Genomic DNA, 26,124 nt, shown 5'->3' on the forward strand with positions numbered 1-26,124 from the left:
TCGGAGTCTAACTGACCTAGGGGAAGGGAAATACCCAACTCCAGCTCACTCTAGCCATCCTGTTCTAAGGGGGTGGGGAGACTAAGAAGCACTGGCGAAGTTCACGGTCTGAGGCACAGGCTCACCAAAAGACTAAGACCTGACCATAGGACTATAGAACACTTCCCCTCCCCCCACACCTTACTACATCACTAAAATCCTATTTTCCACAGTTCCTTTTACCCCATACATTATGTTCAGCTATCAAGGAAAAAGTCACAAGCATACTAAATGGCAAACACAGTTTAAAGAGATAGAGCAAGCATCAAAACCAGACTCAGATATGGCAGGGATGTTGGAATTATCAGACCAAGAACTTAAAACAACCGTGATTAATATGCAAAGGGCTCTAATGGATAAAGTAGACAATATGCAAGAACAGACAGGCAATGTAAGCAGAGAGATGGAAATTCTAAGAAAGTCAAAAAAAATGTTAGTGATTAAAACCCATTAACAGAAATGAAGAATACTTTTTGGTGGGTTCATGAATAGACTGGACATGGCTGAGGAAAGAATCTCTGAGCTTCTGGATATCTCAATAGAAACTTCCAAGCCAAAAAGGAAAGGGTCAAAAAAAAGACTAAAAGCAGAGCAAGATATCCAAGAAATGTGGGACAACTACAAAAAGTATAACATACATGTAATGGGAATAGCATAAAAAGAAGGAAAGAAACAAAAATATTAGAAGCAATAATGACTTGAGAATTTCCCCAAATTAATGAAAGGAACCAACCACAGATCCAAGGAGGTCAGACTACATCAAGCAAGATAAATGCCAATACCAAAAAGAAAACCTACACGTTGGCATGTTATATTCAAACTGCAGAAACTCAATGAAAGAAAAAAATCTTTAAAGAAGCAAGAGGGAGGGAAAAACCTTACCTGTTAAGGAGCATACATAAGAATTACACCTGACTTCTTTTCAGAAACTATGCAAGCAAGAAGAAAGTGGAATGAAATATTTGAAGTGTTGAGAGAAAAAACCTACCAACCTAGAATCCTGTACCCTGAAAAATTAACTTTCAAGAATGAAGGAGAAATAAAGACATTCTCAGGCAAAAAATAAATTGAGAACATTTGTTGTCAGTTAGACCTGCCTTGCATGAAATGTTATAAAAAGTTCTTCAGGCAGAAGGAAATTAATATAGGTCAAAAACTTAGATCTACAAAAAGAAAAGAGCATTGGAGTATGAATAAATGAAGGCAAAATTAAAAGAAAAATTTTTCTTTTTCTTAATAACAGTTTGTTCAAAATTATAATAGTAACAATGTATTTGATTAGGTATGCATATGTATACATATGCTTATGCATGCTTATTATGCTTATATATAAGTGAAATGAATGACAGCAATGCTACAAGGGATGGGAGAAAGGAATTAGGATTATTTTGCCATTATAAGGTACTTGAGCTACCTTTGCATTGGTATAACATTACTTGAAAATGGACTTGAATTAGTTCTAAATGTATACTGCAAATTTTAGGGTAACCACTAAGAAAAAGAAAATTTAAAAAGAATAATTGATATACAAAAAAGGACAGAAAATGGCATAATATAAAATGATTAACCCACATATAAAATGATTAAAACCACAAAAGACAAAAAAAGAGTGGAAGATAAAAACAGAAAAAAAGAATAAAGGCAACAAATTGAAAACAGTAACAAATATGGCAGATATTAATCCAACTATATCAATAATCACTTGGAACATTGATGGTCTAAATGCACCAGTTAAAATACAGATTGTCAGAGCAGATCAAAAAACAAGACCCAATTACATGTTGTCTACAGAAACCCACTTTTTTCTTTATCCATGGATGAAGAGAAATATACCATGCTAAAACTAATCAGATAAAAAACAGAAAAAGCTATATTAACTTTAGATAGAGCAGATTTCAGATAATAAAGGGGTAATTCTCCAGGAAGACATAACAATCCTTAATATGTATGCCCCTAACAACAAAGTATCAAAATATATGAGGAAAAAGCTAATAGAACTGCAAGAAGAAATAGATAAATCCACTGTTACAGTAGGAGACTTCAATACACCTCTCAGAAATAAACAGACCTAGCAGGCAGAAAATTGGTAAGGATTTAGTTGAACTAAATCACACCATCAGTCTACTGGATAAAATGGAAATCTATGTAGTACTTCAGCAACAGCAGAATACACATTCTTCTCAAGCTTATACGGAACACTCACCAAGAATGTTCTGGGCCATAAAGTGTTCCTTAACAATTTAAATTTATAGAAATCACACATTGTCTGCTCTCAAATCACAATGGAATTAAACTAGAAATCAATAACAGAGAGCTGAAAAATCCCCAAATACTGAGAGTTTAAACAACATACTTCTAAATAACACAAGTCAAAGAATGAATCTCAAGAGAAATTTTAAAATATTTGGAACGAAATGAAAATGAAAGTACAACTTGTCAAAATATGTGGGATGCAATGAAAGCAGTGCTTAGAGGGAAATTTATAGCATTAAATAGATATATTAGAAAAGAAAAAAGCCAGCTCCCCCCCAAAAAAGAAAAGAAAATATATCTAAAATAAATAATCTAAGTTTCAATATTAGAAATTTGGAAATAGCAGAGCAAATTAATTTCAAAGTAAGCAAGAGAAAAGAAATAATAAAAATTCTAGCAGAAATAAATGAAATTGAAAACAAGAAATCAATAGAGAAAATCAATAAAATCAAAGCCTGATTGCTATGATTTGGATGTGGTCTGTCCCTGCCAAAATTCATGTTGAAATTTGATCCCCAAACTGGCAGTGTTGAGAGGTGGGATTTAGTGGGAGATGTTTGAGTCATGGGATCGGATCCCTTATGAACGGATTAATGTCCTCCCATGGGGGTGAGTAAGTTCTTGCTTTTATGAAAATGGATTAGTTTCTGCAAGAGCAGGCTGTTACAAAGAGTCTGGCTTCCTTGGCTTCTCTCTCTTGCTTCCTCTCTCTCCATGTAATCTCTTTTCACAAACCTGTTCCCCTTGCACTTTCTGCTATGAGTTTAAGCAGCATGAGATCCTGACCAGACGCAGCTGCTCAATCTTGAACTTTTCAGCCACCAGAACCATAAGCTTAATAATGCTCTTTTCTTTATAAATACCCCAGTTCAGGTACTCTTTCTGTTATAGCAACACTAAACAAATTAAGATACCGATTCTTTGAAAGACCAATAAAATTGATAAGCTTCTAGCCAGGCCAACTAAGAAAAAAAGAGGATACAAATTACTAATATCAGAAATGAATAAGGGGACATCACCACAGATGGACAATGAAATGACAATAAATGGATATCTATAAACAATCTATGTCCACACATTTGTTAACCTTGATGAAATGGACCAATTCCTTGAAAGACAATCTGAATGTGCATGTATCTATGAAAGAAATTGAAATAATAATAATCTTCCCAAACAGAAAGTACTAGATCCAGATGGCTTCACTGGTGAATTCTACCAAACATTTAAGGAAGAAATTATACCAGTTCTCTACAATCTCTTCCAGAAGATAGAAGCAGAGGAAATATTTTCTACCCCATTCTATGAGGCCAGCAATACCCTAATACCAAAACCATACAAAGATATTATAAGAAAACAGAACTACAGACCAATATCTTTCATGAACACAGATGAAAAAATCCTCAGCAAAATATTAGCAAATCAAATCCAACAATGTATTTTTTAATAGTATATACCATGACCAATTGGAATTTATCCAGGTATGCAAGGCTAGTTCAACATTCAAAACTCAGTTAATGTAATCCATGACATCAAGAGGTTAAAGAAGAAAAATCACATGATCATGACAGTAGATGCAGAAAAACCATTTGACAAAATCCAACACTGATTCATGATTTAAAAAAAAAAAGAAAGAAAACTCTAAGCAAACTAGGAATAAAGAGGAACTTCCTCCACTTGATAAAAAAAAAAATCTACAGAAAGCCTACAGCTAACATCTTACTTAATGGTACTTAATCATGCACATTCTTCTCAAGCTCTGTAAGCTTTATAAACTTTACTGCTAAGATGAAGAAAAAGGTACAGATGTCCCCTCTCACCACTCCTTTTTAACATTATCCTAGAAGTCCTGGATGATACAATAAGAAAAGAAAAAAGAAATAAAAAGTATAATGATTGAAAAGAAATAAATAAAACTGTCTTTGATTGCAGACAACATAATTGTCTATGTAGAAAATAAGAAAGAATCAACAAAAAGTTCATGGAAGTAATAAGTGATTATAGCAGGGTTACAATGTCAATCAGCATACAAAAGTCAATTGCTTTCCTAATATGGGCAATGAAGAGGTGAAATTTGAAATTAAAAACACAATACCATTTACATTAGCACCTCCTAAAAGAAAATAATTACTTATATGTACATAGAAATATGTGTAAGATCTATTTGAGTAAAACTACAAAACTCTGATGAAAGAAATTTTAAAAAACTAAATAAATAGAGAGATAATCTATATTCATGGATAGGAAGACTCAATATTGTCAAGATATCAGTTCTTCCCAACTTGATCTAAATATGAGGGTACTTCAAAAAGTTCTTGGAAAAATAGAACTAAAAGATAATATGAATCTTTCCATCAGCTTTTCGAAGACCCTCTTGTATTCAAAATCCCAGCAAGTTATTTTATGGATATCAACAAACTGATTCTGGAGTTTATATGCAGAGGCAAAGGACTCAGAATAGCCAACATAATGCTGAAGGAAAAGAACAATATCAGAGGACTGACACTATGCAAAATTTACTATAAAGCTACAACAATCAAGACAGTATGGTATTGGTGAAAGAATAGACAAATAGATCAATGGAACTAAATAGAAAGCCCAGAAATTGACCCAAATAGATATTGCCAACCGGTCTTTGACAAAGGAACAAAGGCAATGGAGTGAAGATAATCTTTCAACAAATGGTGTTAGAACAAGCAGACATCCACATGCAAAAATAGATCTAGAAGCAATCTTTACACCACTTCACAAAAATTAATCCAAAATAGATCATATACCTAAATGTAAAATGCAAAATTATAACACTCTTAGAAGATAGCATAGGAGAAAACTTGAAGACCTTGGATATGGTGGTAATGTTTTAGATACAACACTAAGGGCACAATCCATGCAAGAAAGAATTCATAAGCTGGACTTAAAATTAAAAATGCTTGCTCTGCAAAAGACATTGTCAAGAGAATGAGAATATTTTCAAAAGACATATATCATAAAGGACTGTTATCTAAAATATACAGAACTCTGGGCCGGCCCGGTGGCACACTGCTACAGTGCGCTGCTTGGGAGCATGGTGGCGCTCCCGCCGAGGGTTCGGATCCCACATACAGACCGGTTCCCGCTCACTGGCTGAGCGAGGTGCGGGTGCGACACTTGAGGGTTGCAATCCCGTTGCCGGTCCCGGTCCGGTACGGGCGCGACACTGAGGGTTGCGATCCGTTGCCGGACACGAAAAAAGACAAAAAGGAAAAAATATATATATATATACAGAACTCTTAAAACTCAACAATAAGAAAATTAACAACCTGATTAAAAAGTGGACAAAAACCTAAACAGCACCTCACTAAAGAAGATATACAGATAGAAAATCATATGAAAAAATGCTCAACATCATATATTAGGTAATCACAAATTAAAACAAGATGCTACTACATACCTATTAGAATGCCTAAAATCCAAAACTTTAATAACACCAAATGTTGGCAAAAATGTGTAGCAACAGGAGCTCTTGTTCATTGCAGGCAGGAATGCAAAATACTATAGCTGCTTTGGGAGACAATTTGGCAATTTCTTACAAAAATAAACATTACTCTTACCATATGAATCAGCAATCACAATCCTTGGTATTTATCCAGATGAGATGAAAAGATGTCCACACAAAAACCTGCACATCAATGTTTATAGCAGCTATATTCATAATTGCTAAAACTTGAAAGCAACCAAGATGTCCTTCAGTAAGTGAGTGGATAAACTGTGGTACATCAGACAATGAAATATTATTCAACATTAAAAAGAAATAATCTAGAGGATTCTGGGCAGATAGTGAAGTAGGTAACACCAGAAATCTCTCTGCCCACCTAAAACACAATTGTATTAGCAGAATCTGTCTGATGTGACTATTTTGTAACTCTAGATATCTATTGAAAGCTTGCGACTTCCTGGGGAAGGCTTGGACAGTAAATTGAAGTTAATTTCAGTTAATTCCAACTGTTAGCCCAGAAGCAGCTACCCATTCCACATCCAGCCCTGTGGCAGGCAGATGTGCACATGTCCCTAGAGCAGCTTGCATGCACCTTGCAGGAACCAAGGGGCACAAAAAGCACCCCATCTTCCAAATATCAGGGATCTGTGTTCTGATCACTGATTGCTGCTTCTGATCACAAATATGAAGACAAAGAGGCAGTGGCCATTGTTGTTGCACCTACCTTTCACTCCAGCTGAAGAGACTTCCAGAGGATTTAAAGGGCTGGCATTCTACACACACACACACACACACACACACCCCTCTTCATTTTTTCTTTTTCTTATTTTGGGATCCAGACATTAAAGGCTAGGACATTCAAAAACACCCGTTTAGGGCTGAGCCTGTGGCACACTCGGGAGAGTGCGGTGCTGGGAATGCAGCAGCGCTCCTGCCGCGGGTTCGGATCCTATATAGGGATGACCGGTGCGCTCACAGTGCTCAATGGCTGAGCGCAGTGCGGCCTGTCAAAAAAAAAAAAAAAAAAAAAGGACAAAAACACCTGTTTATATGGGAAAAATTAGGAAGTGAGTGCACATGTCCAGGGAAAGGCACAGGCTCAGAAAAGACCTGAGAAGACCTTAAGATTGCACTTCAGGTTGCTCCTTGGCAGAGACAGCCTACAACAATCAAAGACATAAAAAAAAAAAACAAAAAAAAAAAACCAGCAACAATAAAACAACAGCAAACTCTGGGAAGGGTAAGAATATGATTTCCAGAATGACTACATTATTATATTCAAATATCCAGTTTTCAACAAAAAAATCAAAAGGCATAAAAAGGAACTGGAAAATATGGCCCATTCAAAGGAAAAAAATAAATCAACAGAAACTGTCTCTGAGAAAGACCTCATGGCAAATCTACTAGACAGACTTTAAAACAACTGTCTTGAGCATGCTCAGAGAACAAAAGGAAGATGTGGAGGAAGTAAAGAAAACAATGCATGAACAAAATGGAAATATCAATAAAAAGATGGAAAACCTAAAAAAAACAAGAAAAGAAAGAAATTATAGAGCTGAAAAGTACTATAACTGAAATGAAAACTTCACTAGAGGGATTCAATGACAGATTTGAGCAGGGAGAAAAAAGAATAAATGAACTTAAAGATAGGAACTATGGAAATTATCAAGATGGAAGAACAGAAAGAAAAAATATTGAAAAAAAGTGAACAGAGCTTAAGGGACTGGTGGGACACCATCAAGCAGACCACTATAAGCATTGTGAAAGTGTAGAAGGAGAAGAGAGAGAGAGAGAAATGGGAAAGAGAATTTTTGAAAATGTTCCAAGTTTGATGAAAGACATAAATTTAAATATCCAAGAAATTCAATGTACTCCAAGTATGTTGAAATCAAGAACCACACTGAGGGCCGAGCCCGTGGCGCACTTGGGAGAGTGCAGCGCTGGGAGTGCAGCAGCGCTCCCGCCGCGGGTTCAGATCCTATGTAGGGATGACCGGTGCGCTCACAGTGCTCACTGGCTGAGTGCGGTGCAGCTGGTCTCAAAAAGGACAAAAAAAAAAAAAAAGAACCACACTGAGATACATTGTAATCTCTAACTTTCAAAAGCCAGAGACAAAGAGAAAATCTTGAAAACAGCAAGAGAGAAGTGACTCCTCACATGTAAGAGATCCTCAATAAGATTATCAGAATATTTCTCATCAGAAACTTTGTAGGTCAGAAGGCAGTGTGCCAATATATTTAAAGTGTGAATAGAAAAGGGAAAAAAAAACCTGTCAACCATGAATCCTCTATCTGGCAAAACTTTCCTTCAAAAGTGAAAGAGAAATTAAGATGCTCTTAGATAAACAAAAGCTGAGGGAGTTCATTACCACTAGACCTGTCCTGCAAGAAATGCTTAAAAGAAGATTAGACAGTAACTCAAAGCCATATAAAGAAATAAAGATCTCAATAAAGGTTAATACATAGGCAATTATAAATGCTAGTATTATTGTAACAATGGATTGTAACTCCACTTTTTGCTCTCTACTTGATTTGAGAAACTAATACATTTTTTAATAAAAGCATTTATTAGTCTTTAAGCTAATATTATTGTAACTTTGGTTTATAATGCCACATTTTGTTTCCTAAATATTTTCAGAAACTAATGCACTTAAAAGAATTATTAGTTTATGTTTTGGAACACACAATGTGTAAATAGGTAATTCTGTAAAATCAACAACTAAAAAAGGTGGGGAGGAAGCTGTAAAATAGCAGAGTTTTTGTATGTTATTAAAGTTAAGCTAGTATAAATTCAAATCAGAGTGTTATAACTTTAGGATGATAAATGCAATCCCCATGATATCCACAAATAAAATAGCTATAGAACATACACAAAAGGAAATGGAAAAGATATTTAAACACTTCACTACAAAAAATAAATAAATAAACTAAACACAAAAGAAGACAGTAATGCAGGGAATAGGAGACTTTTTAAAAAGCTGTAAGGCACAAAGAAAACAAAAAGCAAAATGACAGAAATCCTTCCTTAACAGTAATTACTTTAAATGTGAATGGATTAAATTCTCTAACAAAAGAGATTGGCAGAACATTTTAAAAAACACATGATTTGGGGCCGGCCCGGTGGCGCACTGCTACAGTGCGCCGCTTGGGAGAGTGGTGGTGCTCCTGCCAAGGGTTCGGATCCCACATACAGACCGGTTCCTGCTCACTGGCTGAGCGAGGTGCGGGAGCAGCACTGAGGGTTGCGATCCCGTTGCCGGTCCCGGTCCAGTGCGGGCGCAACACTGAGGGTTGCAATCAGTTGCCGGACACGAAAAAAGACAAAAAAAAAAAAAACCACATGATTCAACTATATGCTGTCTACAGGAGACTCACTTTAGATCCAAGGACAAAAATAAATTGAAAGTAAAAGGATGGAAAAAAAATTTTTTAATAAAATTTTAAAATATATACATATTAATAAAGCATAACATGATTGACAATCAACAAAAAATAAAATAAAATAAAATAAAAATAAAGCTGTGATAAAGTTTAAAAATAAAAAAATTAATTGGACATTTAAAATAATAATTCTTTTCTATTCAATTTGTTAAACTAATTTTCTAATCATGTGAACATTTTTATTAAAAAATGGTTTATTTAGGAATGAATGGCTTCACTTTAGAAATGTTTATTTCATATGAAAACATTAGTAATTTTAGTAATGGAATAAATGAAACTCACAAAATTAAAAATAAGTGTAATAGAATCAAGATCAGGCATTTTCTTAACCTTCATAATACTGAAAATTGCAAGAATCAAGCTAGCCATCAGGATTTTCACACTTTTGTAACCTGAGGAAATCTAAAATTGCAAAACATAAAAGGCAGTTCAAATAACAGGGGAATTAGAACTGCTGTCTAAATGAAAAATGCCTTAAATTACAAAGATAAAAGTTCCTTTTTTCTACTAGATAGTCTTCTCTGAGGCTAAACAAACAAACAAAAAATACCACCATTAGAAAAATAATGCATGGCTTTGTTCAGTTTTAAAAATTAAATACAGTGATAATTAATAATGTGTTTATTTAGAGAAGAAAGTTTACAGTTCCTCAAAAAAAAAAAAGAAAAAGAAAAAGAAAACTAGAAAATTCACAAAGTGTGTAAATTAAGCAACACACTCTTAAGCAATGGCCAAAGAAGAAATCACAAGGGAAACTAGAAAATACTTAGAGGTGAATAAAAATGGAAACACAACATACCAAATATTATGGGACAAGGGAAATTTATAGCTATAAACACTTGCAATAAAAAACAAGAAAGATCTCAAATAAACAACCTAACTTTACAACGTAAAGAACTAGAAAAAGAAGAACATATAAGGAAATAATAAAGATTAAAGCAGAAATAAATGAAGTAGAGAATAGAAGAAAAATAGAGAAAAGCAATGAAACCAAAAGCTGGTTCTTCAAAAAGATCAATAAAATTGACAAACCATTAGCTAGACAGACTAAGAAAAACAGAAGACTCAAATTACTAAAATCAGAAATGAAAGTGAAGGGGCCGGCCCGGTGGCGCACTGCTACAGTGTGCCGCTTGGGAAGCGCGGCGGCGCTCCCGCCGAGGGTTCGGATCCCACATACAGACCGGCCGCTCACTGGCTGAGCGAGGAGCGGGGGCAACACCGAGGGTTGCGATCCCGTTGCCGGTCCTGGTCCGGTATGGGCACGACACTGAGGGTTGCGATCCGTTGCCAGTCACGAAAAAAAAAGACAAAAAGACAAAAAAAAAAAAAGAAATGAAAGTGAAGACATTAATACCAATTATAAAGAAATAAAAAGAATTATAAGAGAGTACTGTGAAGAACTGAATGCCAACCAACTGGACAACCTAAATGAAATGGACAAAATTACTGGAAACACAAAACCTACCAAAACTAAATCATGAAGAAATAGAAAATCTGAATAGACCTTTAACTAGTAAGGAAACTGAATCGGTAATAAAAAATCTCCTGGCAAAGAGAAGCCCTAGACCTGATGACTTCATTAGTGAATTCTACCAAATATTTAAAGAACTAATACCAGTCTTTCTCAAACTTTTCCAAAGAAGTGAAGAGGAAGAAATACTTGCTAATTCATTCCATGAGGCCAGCTTACCCTGATACCAAAACCAAACAACAACACTACAAGAAAACTAAGACCGATATTCCTTATGAACATTGAGGAAAAAAACCCTCAACAAAATACTAGCAAACCAAATTCAGCAAGATATTAAAAGGATTATACACCAGTTGGGATTTATCCCTGCAATGCAAGGATGGTCCAAGAAACACAAATCAATCAAGGTAATACACCACATTAACAGAATGAAGGAAAAAACACATGATCATCTCAATTGATAAAGAAAAAGCATTTGAAAAAGAAAAAAGAAAAAAAGAAAAAGCATTTGACAAAATTCAACATTCTTTTATGATTAAAAAAAACCCTTTCATGGTAAAAAAAAAACACACAAAAATATTACTAACCATGTTTTAAGGATGAGAAAATTGCGACCCAGAAAGGTTAAATAAATCACCTGGGACAGGGAGATTCAAAGCTCTTTCTACTGTACCATGCTGCCTCTAAATGCAAAAGAAAACCAGAAAAAGAAGAAGAGAAAACAGGGAAAAGGAAAGGTGAGGGTTAAGAAAAGAAAAAAAAAAAAAGTAGGAATAGAAGGAAAGTACCTCAACATGAAAAAAGCCATATATGAAACACCTACAGCAAACATCATACTCAGTGGTGAAAGACTGAAAAGCTTTTCCACTAAGGTCAGAAGCAAGACAAAGATGCCCAATTTTGCCACTTCTGCTCCACATGGCACTGGAAGTCCCAACCAGAGCAGTCAGGCAAGAAAAAGAGATAAAAGTCATCCAAATTGGAAATGAAGAAGTAAAATGATTTCTTTCAAAGATGATATAATCTTATATGTAGAAAACCCTAAAGATGGGCCAGCCCGGTGGCGCACTGCTACAGTGCACCACTTGGGAGTGTGGCGGCGCTCCCGCCGAGGGTTTGGATCCCACATACAGACCGGTTCCCGCTCACTGGCTGAGCGAGGTGCAGGCGCAGCACCGAGGGTTGCGATCCCATTGCCGGACATGAAAAAAAAAAAAGAAAACCCTAAAGATTTCATACACACACACACACACACACACACACACACACACAAAACCCTGTTAGAACTAATAAATGAATTCAGCAAAGTAGCAGGATACAAAGTCAACACACAAAAATCAGTTGCATTTCTATACACTTACAATGAACAATCTGAAAAGGAAACTACAAAAACAATTCCATTTATGATAGCAACAAAAAGAATAAAATACTTAGGAATTAATAAAAAAAAGTGAAAGACTTATACAATGAAAACTACAAAACATTGCTGAAAGAAAAGATATAAACAGAAACACATCCCATGTTCATGGATTGGAAGACTTAATATTGTTAAAATGTCAATACTACTCAAAGAGATCTACAGGTTCAATGAAATTCTTAACAAAATCCCAATGATAATTTTTGCAGAAATGGAAAAACTCATCCTAAAATTCACAAGGAATTTCAAGGGACCCAGAAAAGCAAAAACAATCTTGAAAAAGAAGAAAAAGGCTGGAGGACTCACTTTATCATATGAAAACTTACTACAAATCCCAATGATAATTTTTGCAGAAATGGAAAAACTCATCCTAAAATTCACAAGGAATTTCAAAGGACCCAGAAAAGCAAAAACAATCTTGAAAAAGAAGAAAAAGGCTGGAGGACTCACTTTATCATATGAAAACTTACTACAAATCTACAGTAATCAAAACAGTATGGTACTGGCATAAAGACAAACATATAAACTAATGGAATAGAATAGAGGTCCTACAAATAATCCCTCACATATATGATCAAAAGGTTTTTACCAAGGTTGCCAAGACTATTCAATGGGGAAAGGACAGTTTTTCCAACAAATCGTGCTAGAAAAACTAGATATCAACAAGTAAAAGAATGAAGTTGGACCCTTACCTAATACCACATATAAAACTTAACTCAAAATACATTGAAGACCTAAATGTAAGACCTAAAACAATAAAACTCTAAGAAGAAAGCAGCAAAAGCTTCATGACACCGGATTTGGCAAATGGTTTTATGGGTGCATTCAATCAAACATGAAAGAAATAATACCAATCTCACACAAACCCTCTCAGAAAAGAGTGAAGAAAACAGTCCCAAACTCATTTTATGAGGTCAGCAAAACCCTAAAACCAAACACTAACACAGACATTACAAGGAAGGAAAATCATAGGCAAAATCTTAGCAAATCAAATCCAGCAGGATATAAAAAGAATAACACAGTATCACGTCTAAGTGATGTTTATCCAGGAATGCAAAGTTGGCTTAACATCTGCAAATCAATCAATGGAATTCACAGCATCAAGAGAGCACATATGCAGGTACATACATTCATAAAAATTCATCGAATTGCACATTTTAGATCTGTGCCTTTTGTTGTGTGGAAAGTTTGCCTTAATTACTTATAAAAAGGAAAAACAATAAGGTACCTTAATTCTAGGCCACATACCAAAACAGACTAGTTGGTCTTTTAAGGCCATTCCTAGTTCGTGACCATAACATCACATCCTCAACATAGAAGAACACATCCTTCTCTGATCTCCTGTAGTAGATGTCAATTCCTCTGGCTTATCCAAAAGCAGTTTTAAGGAATTAAGATGCCAATTTTAAAAGGGAGATGGGGAAGGAGGAATCAGAACATATTTGTGTTTCATCTTTTTCACAAATTTCTTCTGATGTGTAGAGTTCAGTGTCCCTCACCCTGATTCTCCTGCAAGTTTGGTGACTCCTCAGAAGAACAGATTTCCCCTGGGTATTATAATTCCTATCTGATTGTGATCATTTTAAACAGCCCTATTACTTCATAGTAACATTTGAGATTCCAATACAGTGGTGCCAAGGGCTTTCTGGCAGGGTTATTACTTCTGAAATTAACTCAGTCTGGACGTCCCATACCTCTTAGATAATGTAATATAAAGACTCTAATCTAGAAACTTTTCATCTGAAAGCATAACAAATATCTAACCGTTCTGTGTTTCAGATTTCAGAGAATCAAAGATTCTTGTGACATTTTTAATACTCTTTGATTTAAGAACTGCAAGAATTTGTTTTGTTTTGATGCCATGTCTTCTTTGGGGTCACTTATTTATACCAGGGAAAATAATTTTTGGTTTTTATTATAGAATTCTTTGAAAAGCTCCAACTTTAAATAACTGAATTAAATTGGAATCTGCCTGGGCTTCCAGATTGTGCTTTTTTTATCTTTTGATTTTCATTCACTAAAAACATTTCAGGGTTCCTACTAAGTGCATGATATTGTGCCAAGCACTTCGGGACAACAAAAATTAAAGAGCTTAAGGAATTCTGAGTTTAGGGAGCTTAAAACTAGTAGAAGAAATAAAAAGTACATAGATGACTGACATATATAGTAGCATGTGACAGATATCAGAGTTCTCCTACCCAGCTGAGAAGATAGAAGAGAGTTTTATGATCAAGGTGGCATTGATTTGGGGCCTTAAAAGCTGAGAGGGATTTTAATATTAGAGGCCAACAAAGAGGGGTGTTGCTCTTGCGGAACTAAGGCTGGAAGGTAAAGGGATCCAGGACTGAGAGTCTGAATTCAGTTGGCAACAAGAAGGCATTGGAAGATTTCAAGAACCTTCCTGATCCAGTAGGACTTTTCTAAAATATGCCTTTAAGATGGTCACACAGTGGGGCCGGCCCAGTGGCGCTCTGCTACAGTGCGCCACTTGGGAGCTCGGCGGCGCTCCTGCCGAGGGTTCGGATCCCACATACAGACCGGTTCCCGCTCACTGGCTGAGCGAGGGGTGAGTGCGGCACCGAGGGCTGCGATCCCGTTGCCGGTCCCGGTCCGGTACACAGTGGACCCAGAAACAGAGACTTCTGTCAGTTTGCTAACTAGACCTCCAAAGTCTATTTTCGGAAACAGTCTATTGTCAAGTAAATTATACTTTGAAATATCTCTAGGCTTGCATTTAAAGTTCAGCCAAACCAGCGCTGCAAGCATAACAATAGAATGACACATTCTCCATGTGAAAAGGAGCTGAGCGAGTATGCTGAACAAGCTCTGGGCTTGCTGGAAATTGAGGCAAACAGTAGAAAGTCCTTGTGTGCGTATTGGTGGGTCTGGAAGGCCTGAGTTTGGGGGTGGCACCGTCAAGAGTTGCTGAGAGCTCCCCAAAGAAGGGCAGCCACGCTCACTCCTGGAGGCCTGAGTTAAGAGAACTAGGGGCCACCATCCAGGGAGCGTGCACGAGGCAGCACTGAGCAGCCCCTCACTCACCGGTGACATAGAAGGCTTTGTAATGCCCCAGGCGGACAGTCTGCAGGGCTCCATATTCTCCAGCAGCCCCGCTGTTGGGGTGGAACAGCACCTGAGAAATAAGAAAACCATGCTAGATGCTCCCTGGAAAGCACCGCTTTCTTTGTCGTGTTCCACCCTCTCCATCCCCATTGTGAATTACAATTCTGGACCAGCAGGTAGGAGGTCACGTGGGTTAGAAGGTCAGATTCCTAAGCCCAATATCTGCTATGTAATTTGCAGGATCCAATTCAAAATGCGAATGAGGGATACCTTGTTCACAAATTAAAGATTTTAAGACGGCCACAGCAGAGCTCTAAACCAAATGCAGCATCCTTCTAAGCCAGCCCTGTCTTGAGCCCCATCCTTCAGGTTCAGGAAGGGACCCGGGGATGTGCATGTTTCACAAATATTCCCAGGGATTTTGATGCACATGATCCTCAGATCTCTTTGAAACATGGCTTCCTCCACATCAAGTGGCTTTTCCAACTGTCCCTTGAGCAAGGATGGCATATGAAGGTATCTAGATTTCTCCTAGAACTGTACACGGCCTAGCCCCACGCCCACCTATGACTCAATCCTGCAGTAGTTGGACTGAGAAAAAAATCTTTCCTCATCAGGTCATAGATGAAAAAAATTACCCTAAAGAATGGAAACACCAAATTCAGGGTTCCCAAGGGAAGGATTCACTAGGAAATAAAAGGCCTTGGTAGGTTGGTGGGTTTGGGCTGGAAGCATAAGGCTGCCCTGGTATGAATCATGACGGTATATACGGCTGGAAAGGCACTTCTGTGATTCAGAGTTTCCATGGGGCTTTAAAAAAAAATGAGAAACAGCTGTTGGAGCAGTAAACAGCTGTCCCCCCAAGTTTCACAGCTCTGAGAAGATGCCGCCGAGGGTGGGGCTCCCCCACACCTGCCGCTTCCCCGCTCTCGTGACAGTCCTGCAAATAACCCAGGCGCGCGTGATGACATCAGAGTCCTTCCAAACAGGAAAAGAAACTGTAACTGAAAACCCTCACTTCTTCCATCCCCACGGAACGCCAAGCCTCTCACCGCAGGAGACCGTCTTGTTTCCTTCTTGAGATGGCAGGAAGTGGGAGACTTGGAAAACCTATTGTCAACTGACCTATGATGTACTCAGACATGCAGAAGATGGGAGTCGAGGTTTGCCACTTCAAATCATTGATATTATTTGGGTATCAGTAACAGAAATTCCATAAGGGTGGACTGCCAAATGTGGAATATTTATGCGGCGTTACCAGAGGCAACATCCAAAATCCAAGAAGCAGCAAAACTGTGTCATTCTCAGAATCATGGCTGGATCTTGGAGGACTCATACATGCACGGACTGCCAAATGTGGAATATTTATGCGGCGTTACCAGAGGCAACATCCAAAATCCAAGAAGAAGCAAAACTGTGTCATTCTCAGAATCATGGCTGGATCTTGGAGGACTCATACATGCACTTTTTTTTTCCTTTGAGCAGACTGATTATGGCTTTCTTGTTTATATCAACATAGGAAGGAGGTTGGCACATTTACACATGAATCGCAGCTGAAGATATTTCCTCTCCAGATGCCTGGCCCGAATTTCAAAGATGACTTTATCTTCTGCAAACTTGTGCCTTCTTGGTTGTCTTTCTTACCTATGTGTCTACTTGCTTTGTTTTATTTTGTTTTGTTTTTTAAGCATGCAAGTGTCCCCTTACATTTAATCCTGAAGGCCAGTCGAGGGTCAGCCAGAAGGTATCATTTCCAGAAGGTGGGGTCTTTCACTCCTTCAGGCGGGGGTGCACAGCTCCCAGTCTCCAAAAGGGGAGGATAAAGCGGTCATTCACCAGCCATTCCAAATGAAGGCTTTCACCACTAGGGGCCTCCCTAAGAGAAGTGATCGGTGTCCTGGAGACTAAAACCCAGCTTCTGTTTCCTCCATGTACGGGCTCCAGGGGTGTGCCATGCATTTTATGACCCACAACAGCCCAAACTTGGTTGGGTTGGGCAGATACAGAGCTGTTAGGGAAACCTTGCCTTTGTTGACCATTTTTGGACCTGGTCATCATGACCTGGGGCTGAAATACAACTTGACTGGTAGTGACATTACAACCTCTAGCTTCCATCTGGGAGTCAGGGGGGACACTTGGTTCTGGGCTTTGCAACCCACCTCTTCCAGGCTCTCATCTCTTTCCTTGTGGTCCCCCCACTGCCTAGACATGGACTCATCAAGATCAGAAGCGAGAGGCTGGGCAGACACAAGAATATGCTGCATGGTGCCAGCTGCTGCTGGTTTTGCACATCACAGATGCAATGTCCCTAGAGGCGGATGAAGCAGGTCCCAAGAAGACCCTCCAGTTTGAAAACAATTTGCAATGCACCTCTCAACATAGGGCCTGGGGAGGTGGCCAGAGAACATGTGGCCCTACCTTGCTTATCTCTTCAACTCTCCCTTGCTAGATTTGCAAAATAGGGAATAACCCAATTGCTGAGATGCATTTGCATTTTTCAAGCTGAACGTTGAGCAATTACTTTCAGCTTCCAGAAACTGAAATTGTTTTCTATACCAACCAATGCTGGAATCCTTGTAAGCCCAGGACATAGCTGAGGATGAGCACAATTATGTTTATTTAAAAATACATATGTACACATGTATATATGTGTGTGTAGACACATGTGTGCGTATGTGTACATATACATATAAAATTATTCATATTTTTACCTGCTGGCCTCACCCACAGCTATTCCGAATTTGAAATAATTTAATCTTTTTAGTCCTATTACTTCACTTCAGGGCTAGCAACTACCCATGTCCTCAAACTGCAGAGTCTTATCTAACATGTCTTTCCGAACACTGCAGGAATCTACTACTACAGGAAGTTGGCTACAGCCCGCAGGTGCCAGCACCCATGTCCTTTTGAAGATACCATCAGCAGCTTCCTACGAGCAGTGGGTGTGGCTTTCTTTCTGGGCCATGGGTTTTGGTTAGGGAGCAAATCAGCCCCACTCCAGCTGCATTAGCACACATCACATGTCCCCAAACAATGTTGTGACTTGTATCTGTTCTCCTCCCTGGTTCCTAGGCCAAGCCCTCTTAGGCACTGGCCTAAGGCAGTCCCTCCATGAGTCTGCACAAAGCTACAACTAGAGAGTTCTCTCGTCTGAGAACGGAAGTTAGCATGCAAAGAAGCTGGATCCCACAGGCAGGACAACACATCAAGCAGACAACAGTCCTTGAGGCACTTCCTGGTGACCCCAATTATTCTATTAGTAGCCATGGTAATATGCACTCAGGAGCATCTCTCCACTGACGTCCTCAATCACCCCCCAGGGTCACAGGCTGCTAACTTCCAGCCTCAAGGCGGAAACCATCTTCCTGCTCAGCTGCTGCCCAGCACAAGGGCTGGGCCTGGAGCATGCTGCGGCTCTGGAGGTGCAGATATTCCGGGGAGAAGCAGGATTTCTTCAGAGGACCTTGCAGGCCTCATCCAGCAACCCCTAAAAACTGCATTAATGTGCACAGAAGCGACAGTGGCCCATTGAGGGCCTATGTTCTACTTTGCTGGGGGAGGCTGAGTGGGAAGGGTGGCTTCAATAACCACCAGCCACCGTACACTTGAGCACATCTGAGTCACTTCCATGTAACCCTTGGCAAGGACATAAATAGATTCTTTGAAGTGTCTGTCCCTAACCGCAGAGCTGTGCGCTCACGGGGCCTTACAAAAGGAGCTCCGTGCTCCTCCGGCCTCCTTTCCTCCTCCCACATCCTCTGCCTTTTGGTGAAAGGAAAACACATGGAAATGACAGGGAAAGGCCATCAGGTCTGACATTTCCTGGCTGTTGCTGCCTCTGAGTGCTTCGGAGCACACTGAGGAGGGGTCACGGAGGAAGTGATGCGAGGAAGCGGATGCCAGAAGCAGGTGCCGGGAGCTGCTTGGTCAAGAAGAGGCTGCAGGGCATGTGCTGAGCCCTTCCGGAGCTAGGGCAATGTTATGGGCGTGATGACCTTGCTGGTCCTGCTGCCCAAGAGGTCTTCCATTCATTCATTCATTGGTTCATTCATTTGTTTATCCAGTTTGCATAGATCGAATGCTGTCAGGGTGCTGGTGTGGGCAGGCGAGGAGCACTGAGAATCCAGTGAGGAATCTGACAGCTGGGATGTGTGCCCTCAGGAAGCTTCCACCCTAGTTGGGGAGCCCCGCAGTAAACAAGCTGCAGACACCAGTCAGACCTCTCATCCAACAAACACTTACAGAGTGCCCCCGTTGTTAAATTAATCACATGCGGGAAACAAACAATCTGTTATAGGGGATAAGCACCCAGGTACACCCCGCCCCCCAAGCCAAATTGTTAAATATAAATCTGCTTGAGAAACTGGCTTGATTGCAGGGGGAAGGGGTGGAAACAGAGGTTCATCTGAAAGAATTCACGCCTTGGGGTTTCTTACACTGGATCTGAACGAGCCACTTGCATATATCTTCTGAGGATGGTTCTGTCTGCACAAAAGCAGCCAGGCTCCAATGAGTGGCAGCAGCTCAGCTCCCAAAGAGCCCAGGCACAGGCACGTACCTTGTCTACTTACCCTGTGCCCAGTCTGCGAATGGCCAAAGAGCACCTCAGAGGCATCCTGACCATCAAAGTGCCGGCTTTGGGGCAAGCTGGCCCGGGCCAGGGCAACCACGGTGGGGAAAATGTCCAGCACACTGCAGAAAGAACAAGACAGAGTTGGCCTCCATGCTTCCAACTCTCACCCTGGCCCGGCCGTGGTCAAAATCCACTTGAACCAGCCCAGAACAAGCATCAACAGCCTCCCATCCGGCCCATCCTTTCTACCTGACTATCTTCCCTTCGGGTTCCAATTTGATTTCTGCTCCTAGGAGAAGCAGAAAGGGGAGGTGGTTCAGTACCCAGGCTCTGCAGCTAGATGTGACCTGGGCTCAAATCCCAGCTCTGCCACCTAACTTCCCAATGCCTCAGTTCTCTATTCTCTAAAATGGGCATGATAATAATAGTGGCTGCTTCACAGGGTGGCTGTGTGGATAAAACACACAGGTAGGGCCCAGAGAAAAATCTGGCACAGGTCTGATACTCAGAAAGTGCTTATTGGATATTTATGTTATAATTATTCACTGGGGCACCCCTATGACTCTATCTAAGGACTAAGAGGTTTGACCTGTCATCAGCTAGGCCACAGCCACTGATGTAGAGGGAGCAGTGTGTGGCAGGCGTCTGCAAGAGAACATTCATTTCATACTTCATTGGCTGGGTCTCTGCATCGTATGTATCTGGTATTTGTTTAGAACGCCATAATATGTGAAACGTTCACCTCCTTTATTTTAGCTCTTTTTGCCCATGACAAAATAGTGAAAGTTTAGGGCAGAAAAATATTAAAACATCCAGAAATATAAAAGAGAGAACAACTCACAAAGAGTCCATCACCCAAAGGCAGCCAGCATTCACACAATGGTGGATTTTATTAATGTGATTGTTTTTAAAGTCACACGGTAAAATTTTACCTATCATATGACACATGTCCCTCCAGCCTGCAGCGCTCATGTGGGAAAAAACTCTTTGGCAAGGAGAGGCTGCTTTTTCAACAGAGCTGTTTGTCTTAGGGCCAGGCCAATTGAGAACCAGTGGGACCGGCTGGAGCTGGGAGATCTAGGCCCACAGGAGGCTGGCATTGCTGCAGCTTGGCGTTGTAGCCTCAGACTTCAGGCTCATGCTTGGGGAGGCCTCAAGGGCCACGCCTGCCAACTTCCCCCACCCTGAAGTCTGGGGAGGGGCTTTCCACCCTCCAAGGGGACTGCAGGAGGGACCTGCCCTGAGGTGGCTGCTCCTCCAGTAGCCAGCCTCCTTCTCCTCTCCAGGGCTCTGCCTACGACCCCTGGCAGAATCTCTGTGTGGACGGCAGTACAAAGGTTTCTGTTTGCCTTCAGCTTTCCCAGTCCGCATAGCTGGTGGGTGGCTTATCTCTTGAGATCCGTGCCCCAGGAGCTGGCATCTCAAGTGCTGCATAGTCAAGGAGTGCTGAGTCAGTACCCACAGAGTACAGAACAGTCCAGAAACCTGTCCAGAGTCCAAGGTTCCTGCCACAAACCGGGAAGCACAGAGGACTGCAATGCAGTCTGAAAAGGCCACAGTGGTTTGGGGCTGTTTGTTCGAGTTTTCTCTAAATTGCGCCCCTAGAGAGATCGGAGTCAGGGATGGGTCAAATCAGTGAGCCAGAAAAACAGGATCTGCGTTAGGATTTTGGAAAAGATTGTGTGACTTCTTTTTCCATCTTGTTTTTCCCTCCACTATCATGAGGTTTAGCATACTTATAATATAGCACTAAGTCCAATGTTCACGGAATCCTAGTGTCTCCAAGTTTGTTTGTGTGTTTTCTGGTGGCTGGCTGGTACAGGGATCGAACCCTGGACCTTGGTGTTATTAGCACCATGCTCTAACCAACTGAGCAAACTGGCCAGCCCCTAGTGTCTCCAAGTTTGGCAGGAACCTTAGAGATAACAAGTCCACCCACAAAGAAAAAGCTCTGGTGATTTAGGCTGCCCAAGGTGGCCCAGTCCGGAGCTGCCAAGCCTGGCCTGTCAAAAAGTCCTTCCTTAAGTAACAGAGGAAGCCCAAGCCACTGAGGTTAGCCTGGAAAGATGGCAACGCTCCCTGGCACACTCAGCCCTGATGCCACCCCAGCCTGCATGTGAACTTGGAGAAAGCATCTGTCCCACAAAGACTACTAAGGTACCCCGGCTACTCCACACCTCAAATCTCACCTAAGAAATTGGTCCTGGGAGTCTCTGAAACATTGGAGAAAGAGACAAAACAAAACGAAACAAAAAACCCCGCACTTTCAAGTTTCCACTGTTGATTTCGATGCTCAGCTTTCAGCAGAGCCGCATTCTGACTTTCCCAGGGCCTGGGCACTTTTGCCTTTGCAGGTCTGTTTCTCCATAAAACAATATTAAAAATTACATTTTATAATTGCATTGGTATAAAGATGAATATATAAACAGTGTTTATTAAAACATGTTATCCCACCTAAAGGTCCTTTTCTTCTTTTAGATTTTAAAATAAATTTTAAATGCATGGGCCCTGGCAGCGGGCCTGATGGAGAAGTCAGCCCTGGCTTCTGATGGGAGGAACCCCACTTCAGTGAGCCTTTTGGTTCTGAGAAGGGCAGCCAAGCCTACTCAGGAGAGGAGAGGGCTGAGGTTGCCCTGCACCATGGCATGGAAGGCTGTCCCAGAGTAGGCAGGGTGACGTCTTTGCAGGTCCCACTGCCCATATGGAAATATTTTCTTTTTTCTTCATGGCTCCAGCCAGTCTAGGCTCTGACGGTTGTCCGTAGGAAGTGCACATACTTGTGTCCTTATCCAAGGAGCTGCAAAGGAACCTGGGAGTGGAGGTTGGACAGCGGCGAGGAGCCTGCAGAAGCCCTGCCCTCCGGACTCCAGGTGTGCAGGCTGGGCAGGGGGCTGCAGGCCACAAGGGGCTCTCTCCAAATGGAGCAGCCCTGGGCTTCAGGGCATAGGTGATGGGAGTCGAGGTGCCATGCTGGGCAGTCCTGGTGTGGACTCCATCCTGGGTGAATGGAGGAGTTGGAAGGAGGGTATTTCCTAGAAGCCGAGGACATCATATCTGGGGAAAAGGTGGATCTGATCGGGAAGTGAGAAGAACAAGGGGGTTGCTCGGGGAAGGATTGGAGGTACTTGCACCTGGACAGAGACAGAGGCTTTTTGTCCCTCCTTCCTACATGAGGGAGCGGAGAGCAGAACTTCCTCCAGTGGGAGAGTCGGAATGGCCCCTAGGTTGTGGGAGCAGCTCCTACTTGGCAGGTGGTTGTAAGTTTCTTCCTGCATTGTCATGCCCTCTCATTATCCACCCCTTCCTAGTCACAGCCATGGGCTAGCCTATATCCACGTTTAGCTGGACAGTTTCCACAGCACCCTCACCCCTCCACCCTCAGGTCCCTCTTAGAGTCCAGCATGGCTGTGACAGCACTGACTTCAGGGAGAATGGGGTATCCAGACCATCAGGGGATGCCCAAAGCAACTGTGCATGTCTTCTCCAAAGTGGAGAGAGAAGCCATGAGTGGGGGGTGAGGGCAACACCACCTCCCTGTCTCCTGCGACCACCGTGCACTGCCCGATCCTTGAAAGGGGGTGTGGGGCTAGAGCCTGCTCAGGGGGTGACATCTAAACCACGGGGCACTGACATGAACATGGTCTCCTTGAAGCTTTTACATCCAAGACATGGTTCTATGCTTTGCGGGAGGGTCATGTGCAAGACCTTCCTTTAATCTTATGACATCACCCAGCTGCCTGCCAGAATATTCACCTTAACCACTGGGATTGGCGTGGACCCTCTCCCCCTGTCATGCACATGCTTTTTTACTTTTCTGTATTTATGTGAGTATTTATATCAACTTGACGACTCCTGGATGCCCATAATTTCTCAGGGCCACGGGAAGATAGGTTTAAGGGACTCCGGCCTTAGCTCTCAGAGGCTTAAAGGAGTTATCAGTGACCTGAAAGAAGATCTATATCTTTCTGAGGAATAAAGTACTAGAACAGGTGATAAGCAGTCTGGGCGGGGTGCTGGGCTGGCTCCCAAGAACATGAAGTATTAGCATCAGTTTCTTGAAGTCAGGTCACAACATCATTCTCCTGAAGCTGATCACGAGGTAGTCACAGGAAAGGGTACCAGACACCTGGTGGCCTGTCCAGGCAGTAAGGAAGCCCCACCCTAATTTGTTTTATACAGATTCACATGGGGAAATAGCAAGAAGGTGAATCTATGGAGGTAAAACTGTCTGGCTGCAATCTGGACTAATTTAACACCAAAAAATATCCTAAGAGGGGCTGATATGATGTATTAGTATGATCCTGGTAAAATTCCAGGGGCCCTCAAGCAAACGCTACCTTGTACCAAGAACTCCCTTCCTTTGGCCATCAAACTATCCCCTCAACTCGCAGGCCCTAAATTATCAATGAGATGATGCCATTTTATCATGGGGCAGTCGCTGACTGTTGGTGTAAACACCGTTCTCCAGTGAGAAGCGACTGCTCGGTGTTCGGTGATGACACTTGAGAGACTGCTGAGTCGTGCGTGCATGTGCGGCCCTGCCTGGGAACGCTTGGCCCCTCCCGATGAGCACACTGACTGTACCAAGTCAGCCCTATAAAAAGCAGCCCGTCTGGCCCTGGTCCTGGCCAGCCTGACATCACAGATTCCAGGCTTCGCTGTTGTTGTCACACCTGCTGGCACCCGCTGACAGCACGCTACCCCCTCCTGACTGTACAGGGCTGACCCGGGGTGCTGCCTGCCCACCCTCTGCTTGGCCATCAGAGTTGTTTACCCTTTCTGTCCCCGGGGCTTGAGTCTCTCCCCTTCTTCCCCATTGGATCTGGGGACACCAGAGGGTGCCGATGATGCTTGCTTCCTCTTCTCGGCTGTGCTTTGGATGCCAGAACCCAGTAGGCTAATGGTGAGGAACTTCTGAAACTAGGAAGTTAGTCTTCAACCAGATCAAATCTCTGAGCACGTGATCAAGCACTGGCTTCTGCGTAGAGAGTTCCCCTTGTGAGTAAACACAGGGCAGAACCACAGACAAGAAGTCCCTGTCTGGGCCGGCCTGGTGGCACACTGCGTTAGTGCGCCGCTTGGGAAGCGTGGCGGCGCTCCCGCCGAGGGTTCGGATCCCACATATAGACCGGTTCCTGCTCACTGGCTGAGCGAGGCACAGGAGCAATGCCGAGGGTTGTGATCCCGTTGCCGGTCCCGGTCCGGTACGGGGGCGACACTGAGGGTTACGATCCGTTGCCGGACACGGAAAAAAGACAAAAAAAAAAAAAAGAAGTCCCTGTCTGAATTAGCAAGAAGTCCCCAGTATAAGCCATGGTTCCATAGCTGTGATGGCATTGCTTTCAGACTGACACACCACAGCCAAGTTCTTGGCCAACGAGGTGGCCTCCTGGACGTGCCCTAGTACGGAAACAAGAGTGACGGTGACATATCACATGGACAGTGGTCCTTCTTACAAAGGAAGTGTTCCTCGTAGAAACTTAATTGCCAGACATAGGACTTTCTTTCACTTCTGGCCTGGTGGGGCCACCTTCCTTCTCCACCCCTCTCCTGGGCGAGTGGACATCTGGACTCCTTTCTTGGAACATGTGATTGCCAGTGACATGCTGGCTTCTCACAGCCACACCTAAGGCACCTGCCCTACCTCCAGGGATGGAATCATTTGGGCTAAAATGATCTATTCCCTTCCTGGCCCTCTTCCTCCTGTCAGTCTGTCCCAGGGCAAGGAGGAGATGATACGGCTGCCTTCTGTTCAGCGGACAGAGCCAGGACTCAACACTGAAGGATGTGAAGCCAACACAATCCCTCTTCACTCAGGCATTTGCCCAGAGGACGGCTTGAGTCCCCCTGCACTGCTGCATTAACTCACACGTGGAGTTGCCTACAGGCAGATCCATGCTGCTACAGTCAGAGTTTTGGAAGTATCTGGGGACATCTGGCAAAGACAGGTGGCAAATGAGCTTCCTGAGGTCTTGGGCCACCCAAGAGTCCATGACTTTTCTTGCTCTAAACTCCAAAATCTCAAGGTAGTTTGGGTCTCATACCTTAGCAAGGCGGTGCTGGTGACATTGACTGGGACTCTGCCAGGCCAGTAAGCCAGTGCTGGGACCCGGTGCCCTCCTTCCCAGGTGGTCTGCTTGGCTGGACTTCCCCCTGTGAGAGGAGGGGAGGCAGTTGACTCATTGACAGTGATCACTCAAGACTTCTTTCAGCTAAGAATGAGGGTCTGGGAGAACAGTCCCTCTCCAAGAGTTTCCAGTATCCCACCAAAGGAGTGACTTTTTCTTTTTTTTTGGTAACCAGCTATTTTACATGAACTAACTAATATTTTTCAATACTTGCTTTTATTTTACTGGACTTAGCATATGTAAACATTTGCTTCCCTCATTCTAT

At 41.9% G+C, this 26,124-nt stretch overlaps 1 protein-coding gene across 1 annotated transcript in view; it reads right to left on the bottom strand.

Annotated features, from left to right (window-relative positions):
* Positions 1–26,124, bottom strand: part of ARSG (arylsulfatase G) — an 85,381-nt gene that overhangs the window by 2,857 nt on the left and 56,400 nt on the right. The window contains exons 8-10 of the mRNA XM_008569374.1: positions 25,776–25,884; positions 19,730–19,850; positions 15,138–15,228 (exon numbers count right to left, since the gene is read on the bottom strand). Coding sequence (XP_008567596.1) covers positions 15,138–15,228; positions 19,730–19,850; positions 25,776–25,884 — 321 coding nt within the window. The remainder of the gene's footprint in view (positions 1–15,137; positions 15,229–19,729; positions 19,851–25,775; positions 25,885–26,124) is intronic.

This window comes from Galeopterus variegatus, unplaced genomic scaffold (assembly GCF_000696425.1).
Source record: "Galeopterus variegatus unplaced genomic scaffold, G_variegatus-3.0.2 Scaffold488, whole genome shotgun sequence".
NCBI classification, from domain to species: domain Eukaryota; kingdom Metazoa; phylum Chordata; class Mammalia; order Dermoptera; family Cynocephalidae; genus Galeopterus; species Galeopterus variegatus.